Below are 7,558 nucleotides of genomic sequence, written 5' to 3'. Positions count from 1 at the left end.
TTATACTGATATTGTTACCAATATGGGCATCAATACTTTTTGATACTACTATTAATTCATTGTACTGATTAATGATATTGATTCATTATACTAATACTGAATATATGATATACACAACATATTATTACGATACTAATTTAATACTGATATATAATAATTGGATAGCATGTGTACATCATTATAAGATTTTACTATATGGATATAATTTTGGTTGTTCTTACTGAATGCATTAATTTTACTATTTTATGTGATTTATAATTTACTGATTGATAGTACATGATGACTTCTTTATCGATTTAACACCTAAACTAGCTTACTGGCTTCCCCGTTGTATTGCTTTTACTGTATTATGTATTATATTATTTTACTGTTACAGACTTTATAGTTACTACATGTATATTATTTTACTATTTATTCATCAATTCATAATCATATGAGTGCTACTGCTACAAATTGACTGATGACATGCATAGCATTTCATTATCATGCTTTGAGTCAGTTGTAGAATTAGATGTCTTTGTAGACTTTTTAGCTCGATTTAAATAATTTTAGATCATAGGAGAGGATTATGAGAGTGAGATTGATCAAGATTCTCCAAGTTTACTGTTATTTTTGCTTCTTTTAATTTTGTAACTATTCATTTAGACTCATGACATAATAGTTATGATATAATTTTATATATCCTGAGAAGTGTATATGATTTTTGGGAAAATTAATACAGATGTATATATTGATAATTTGATTGCTAATTTGATTTATGCTGGTATATATGTTGATAAAATAAATTAGGTAGCTCTGATTATTGTATATTAAAAGATAAAATGAATAATTTTTCCAAAGTAAATTCTGAGATTTCGCAGCACCAAATAAACAATAACGATAAGTGAGATGGCATGGCCAAAGTGATGTTGAATCTTTCCATCAATGCTAATATATCTCAATGTCTTTCTATCTTTCAGGCATTCCCCGTGCATGAAGGAAAGCATAAAAGGAAGCATTGCCAAGTTTATGTTGATGTTGAGCTAGATTAGCACGACTGCCATGGCTAATGAATTTTTCAAGCAAGATGAGCCTAAACCTTCCCAAGGCCTCCTTTAAAATTTATACTATAGTGGCCGAGGATATTAATTACTTGAGTTATATGTTTTCATGTGTAGAGTTGAGATCAATTTTGAGAGGGCATAATTTTTTAAAGCTACAATTTTGAGATCATTTTGAAAGGTTATGCAATCTCCAATCTTGTAGAAGATATAGTTAGTTTGTATGTAACTATTTCAATGACTTATATCTTTAATATTAATGAAAGAATTTTTTTTTAATTCATATGTGACCTATTAAGAAAGGAAGAGGCAGACCTAAAAAGACTTGGTTAGAAAATATTAGGAATGACCTTTCTTTATTAGATTTAAACGAGAATTTGATCTTTAATAGGACACAATGGAGAAAAAGGATTCATGTAGCCGACCCCACGTAGTGCGATAAATACTTGTTGTTGTTGTTGTTGATGTGACCTATTAATACTTTTTATTATTTTTTTTTTACCTATTAATATTTTATATTCCATGTGACGAGCAATTTTTTTAGGGTAGGATCATTTTTTGTGATTATTATGAATTGTATATGATACAAGAAAGCAAGATGATGACTTCTACTTTTTTTTAACTTGAGAAAATAAAATGAGGACATGTATATAATGAAAGAGTTCTAGAAATTTTTATCGAAAAATTTTATTTTTTTAGTTGAATGACATTAAGGCTTCGTTTGGGACAGCTTTAAGCCACTGCTTTTTCCCTGCTTTCGAAAAAAAAAATATACTAATAAGCATCTTTACAAAGTAGTAAGAAAGCCATCCCAAATAAAGCATAAATCTTTTTAGTTTTTAATTAGGACTATTAATTATTCAATTATAAATTTTTAATTTAATATATTGAGCTAACTTTTAACCATTCGATAAGAGAAGTAAAACTTATTCTTTTTTTTTTTCATCTTTCAAACAAAATTGACACATACAAGACTAGGCATTCATGTTGGAAGAAGGAAGATAACCCTGATCTAAGCTACACATGCTTTCTCCGATTTATTAACTCTTGCATCAATTTTTCAATCTCATTATATGAAGACCCTCCCTCCTCGATAGCTCTCCTTGCCTTTTCTCCAAGAACCTTTGCCCTCCTCCTTCTCTCATCTGCCTCCTCCCCTTCTCCCATCAAATTCCTCACTGCCGCTTCTATTACAGTAGCCTCTAGAATCGGCCTGGTCTCTGGATTAAAATCATACACTTTTGACCCCACTTCCACCCCAACCTTCAAAACCTCCACCAAAAGCTTTTCATTATAAAACTGCTCGGCGAACAAAGGCCATGTGGCCATAGGCAACCCCGCACAAATCCCCTCTAAACTAGAATTCCACCCACAATGAGTCACAAATCCCCCAACTGCATAATGATTTAATATCAATAGTTGTGGAGCCCACCATTTAATCACCATACCCCTCCCTTTAATTCTCTCCTCATATCCCTCAGGAATCCATTTATTATCCCAATTTCGTACCACCCAAATAAATGAAAGGGTTGATGCTTCTAGCCCGAGCGCCATTTCTCTTAATTGAGCCACTGAGAAAAGGCCACCGCTTCCAAAGCACACGTAGACAACCGAGCTCATTGGTTTTTCATCAAGCCATTTTAAGCACTCACTAACGGATGTGCTTTGCTCCCCACCTCTCATTAATTTGCAAGTCACCTCTTGATTACAAAGTGAAACAGGGCCAACATTCCATGCCCTCCTACCAATCACTTTGCGGTAGTGATCAGCATACTCCGGCTCCAACTCATAAAAGCTATTAATCACCGTTCCATAGTTCTTCGAGTCCACCTCTTCAATCTCTTTATATTTCTCTAGTAAGAACTCCATCGGTGTTCCTGCTAATTTTTCGAAGTCCATGATTTGAGTTCTTAACATGCTTATTTTGTGGGGGAGGTCCGGAAGAACAAAGGAATCCACTTCTTCCAAGAGTAAGCGACACTCATTGAAGGCATTAGCAGCACAAAGTGCAAAGTTATTGATGCCATGGAAGACAAGCCGTGGAATACCTCTCGCAGCGGCGACGTGGTAGGTCCATGGCAAGAACATATCTGTGACGACGCAATCAGGGCAGAGATCACTAAGCACAGCATCGAAAGGAATGCGAAGTGAGTCAACGGCTTTGAAAAAGTTCTTGCGTTGATTGTCAGGAAGGACGAAGCTTCGATTCTCACACCCCTCGGGGAGGCCAAAGTCGGTGGAAGGGAAGGGAATGATGTGGAGACAAACGGAGTTATCGATTGTGGGGCGGATGATCTTGGCATTGGCAGGGGTCGTCAAGATGGTGATGCGGGCACCTCGGGCAGCGAAGAGCTTGGCCATGTCGACCAAGGGGAGCATGTGACCCTGCGCCATGAAAGGGAAGAAAAGCATGTGAAGATTGTTGGAGTTGGAACCCATGGCTGAAAAGCTAGAACCTTTTGTGAGAAATGAAGTGAGCGAGAGCATAGGCTCATTTTATATAAGGAAAAATGAGCTTCAAGGAAGCCAAAAGCAAATACGTCTCTGAGTTCTAGAAAGCTATCGCCATTGCTGGATTGCTATGGGGTCTTCTGGAACGAAGCTAATGGACAGATTTCCAGTCTTCTGCACAGAGAAGTGTGGAAAAACTTGCCGATTGAATCATGCCAAAGTGTTCATGAAGAAAGCTCGAGATAATTCACAGCAAGTTAGCACTGTATGGTCACCACCAGCTTGCATCATTTGAAATAAAAAAAATAAATAAATTATCTTTTTATTAAAAAAATTAGTGACTTCAATAAAAACCTTCTCCAACTTTGCATAATTAACCGGACTTAATTAAATCCAATTAATTTGAACTCGCTTCATTTAATTAAGCAAAAAGGTGGACCCGAATCCAACCTGCTGACAACCCAAATGGCCCAAATCAAACATCATAACCTATTTTAATTTTAAGAAAAAAGTCATAGCTTGTCAAATATATAATTTAGATAAATTAATTTAAAATAAGATTATACAAAAAATACGAGAAAAAGCAAATTCATAAGCTATCTCAAATTTGACCGATTTAATCGTCATAATCGAACCCGACCCGCTTATTAAATAGGTTAACCCAAATCTGATCTTTCCAAGTCAGGTTGGGTTCCGGTTATTTATTGAAACTCTTATATATAATATTCTTGAAGCTGGTTTATTATATTTTTATATTTTTTATTATTATTAAAAATGTTAAAAGAATTTAATATTTATATATAACATTAATCCAGTAAGCATATATTTTGCTAACATATCATCTAAAATACTTGTACAATTTGAGGTATATCGACAATGACGCTTGACAATATAAAAGTATTACAAAAGTAAAAGACAATCCTGCAAAAGAAAAACTATCAAAAAAGCATACCTACAATACTGATCAAAGTCTAATATCAAAACTACTCAGCATGTTGTTGACCTCATTTCTATATGAGGTCATCATGACCTATCCAGACTCCTACTTGATGATCTAATGGTTGGTAATCATCCACTTGCCAATCATAGAGAACCCAATCAATTTCAATCCAACCTTTAATGCCATACTTTTGATCCAAACTCTCAATCAAACATCAAATCATATTTAGTCAACTACAATCATTCATTTGATTGTAATTGGTGTGGATAATTCAAATTCAAACAATCAAAGTCAAAATTCAGTACAAATCCAAAATTCCAAATTAAACCTCAGAGTTAAGGACCTAGATCCTAAAACCCTTTATAAGTGATTTTTTTAATCCCGTTGAAATCCAGTAAAATGACTCATAATTCATGATCTATGAATTGCAAATTGATTAGGCATGTCCCTATGGTCAATCCTCAAAATTTGAACTCAATCCAACACTTCTAACCCTAGAAACTGAATTGGTTCTCAAAGGTTACAAAACCTTCAAATATTAACGGCCAATGCCAATGGACCTTCCACCTTATGGAATTTGACCTTATAACCTTCCCCAAACCTTTTGAACCTACCCAAGACTTTCAATTTAACATGTTGACTAGTAATCCATATTTTGTTGGATCCAACTTGACCAAAAGTTAGCTAAGGGTCAAAATGACCAAAATGTCCTTTAAGATCATTTTTGAACTTCCCCAAAACTCAATATGGAACTGTTAAATCAATCCTTGAAACCTCTTCCAATGCATCCTAAACATCATTAGTAAAACATTAGACCCAAACTCATGCTTTGGTTTGACCTGGTTGACCAAGTCAACCATAATTGACCAAAATGCCCTTAAGGGTCTAAATGGTCATTCAACCCTAATGACCATTTCATTGCATATGATCTCCTCTATTGGTCTGAAAATACTCATTTGAACTTGTTTGAACCAAACCCAACCCATGATTTGACTAGGGTGACCAAGTCAATCATAGTTGACCAAATCAACCATTAACCTTCAATAATATCAATTTCAATGCTTGAACTCATTTCAAATCAAATCAATCCTTCAAAATCACTCAATTAGACATCCTTAACATGTCCAAATTTTATCCAAGACAAATCCCTCGAGGTTTAACTTGGTCAACCCATTTGGAGGGATCAAAACACTCTCCAATCTCATGTATTTGCTCAAAACTTCGAACCCTTTATTTCCAACACTTGGCCACATATTTAACCAGCTAACTACACTCCCTTAATTTCCATATCACTCCCTTTGCTTGGTTTGGCCAGCAAAATGGTCAAACAAGCCCTCATTTGATCTTAAGTGGTTATGCCACCTTGGCAATCCATATCTCATTCCAAGACCTACTCTTACCTGATGGGAAGTGGCAAATTTCCCTCCCTAAGAGGCCCTAAGCCAACTCCTTAAACCATGCTTTGCTTGGGTTTAGCCAAATGGGGGAAAAGGGGTGTGGTCCTCCTCCCCATGGACCAAGAGAATTAACACTCAACCCCAGCCTTCTTCCTGGCTTCTAAAAACCTTAGGGGACACTTGGCATGCATCCAAGCTCCCTCCAAACAAATCAAGGCCATTCAATTCAAAAGGGGAGGGTTAAGTATGACAACTTGACCTAAAACCCTATCATTCATTCTCATTAAAAAAAAAAAAAACCAGCTTCAACAATTTCCAGCTCTCCAAAACCATTACTCATTTTCTCCAGTCCTTCTTAAGGCCTTCCCAAGCTTTCTCCCACCATTTTCAAGCCTCAAATAACTATTTTAGTGAGGAAAAAAGGAAATTAGTGAGAGAAATATGGTTTTCACCATCAACTTCAAATCCAACAATCAAAAGCTTTTAAGGTCTTCATCAAAGTTGTAGAGGACTTCACCAAGATCAAAACGAGCCCAAGATCTCAAAAAGTCATTGATTGGATTGTAAGATATTCCCACATTTTATTTAGATTTCAATTTGAAACCACAAAAAATCTACAATGCATGGAGCCTCCAAACTCCAGACATTGGAAGATTAGGTTGCCATTAATCTATGTTTAAAATTTTGCTAAATTTGGATGAGTATTTTTCAAGTTATAGCTATTTGAAAATTTAGTTCAAAATGGACTAAAATGCTCTGTTCAGAGAAGAACCGTCTAATCGTGATACAGGTGCGATCAGACTCTCCAAGAGACGTCATAGGGCATCACTTATCTCATAAAATGAGCAATATATTAAGTAGGGACCGCGCGGGGGTGACGTGGCCACATCTGGGCCCTTTATTTGAACCACAATCTATCCAACAGTTGGGATTAACCGCTAACGTGGCTAAGTGAGCCTAGGATTGTGCGCCATGAATAAATTTAATAGAGTGTAAAACCTTAAGATTAAGTTACAATTAATCACTTAATTAAATTAAAATCTTTAATTTAACTACATCAAATTGGTACATAAGCTGAACTACCTTGAGCTGCAAGGTTAAGTGTCCTAAAGAGGCATGTTTCCTCGAGCCCACTATGACAATGCTATGAATCAAATGATGAAAATTTTAAATTAACTTAATCATTAAATTTAGTAATTAACTAAATTAATTAAAATTCTCCAACCTTTAATATATAGCCAACTAAGTTAATTAATATATATATCGATTACTACTAGGTAACCCGAGCCTATGTGGACCTCCAAAAGAGCATCGCGCAAATGGGCCAATCGGAAGAGATAGATTGGATCGTGCATACGACTAACCATTGAGGATAGAGGCTCTCGCCAGCGCACCCCAATGGGTAGTAATATACATGACCTGGTCACAGTCACGGGTTTCCCCCACCCGATACATCAGCTCAGATGGGGTTTTATTAAAAGTGGGGCCAAGTTTCCCACGAGCGCAAGCCCCCGTGGTTAATTACATCCCAGGCCAGAACCTAAGAAAACTCTTGATTAAGGATCATACATTATCCCTTTCTAAGTGGGATTGGCACGATGGTGTAGATTAAGAAGTCCTACTCAAAGGGAAGAAAGGTCCAAATGGCTAAATCAACATGCGGGGTTCACACCAGCATTCGAAGGATCTAGGGTACTAAAAAGAAACTGGAGAAAATAAAAGTCAGACAA

General features: G+C 35.9%; 1 protein-coding gene across 1 annotated transcript; it reads right to left on the bottom strand.

Moving 5' to 3' along the window:
* Positions 1-1,953: 1,953 nt before the first annotated feature.
* Positions 1,954-3,700, bottom strand: LOC110095972 (scopoletin glucosyltransferase-like). The gene has a single exon (XM_020821707.2). It carries the CDS (start codon positions 3,525-3,527, stop codon positions 2,058-2,060), a length of 1,470 nt encoding a protein of 489 aa, XP_020677366.1. The 5' UTR covers positions 3,528-3,700; the 3' UTR covers positions 1,954-2,057.
* Positions 3,701-7,558: the final 3,858 nt, after the last annotated feature.

This window comes from Dendrobium catenatum, unplaced genomic scaffold, assembly GCF_001605985.2.
Source record: "Dendrobium catenatum unplaced genomic scaffold, ASM160598v2 fragScaff_scaffold_574, whole genome shotgun sequence".
In the NCBI taxonomy this organism is placed as follows: Eukaryota; Viridiplantae; Streptophyta; class Magnoliopsida; order Asparagales; family Orchidaceae; genus Dendrobium; species Dendrobium catenatum.
This window is presented reverse-complemented; position numbering and strand designations above follow the sequence as displayed.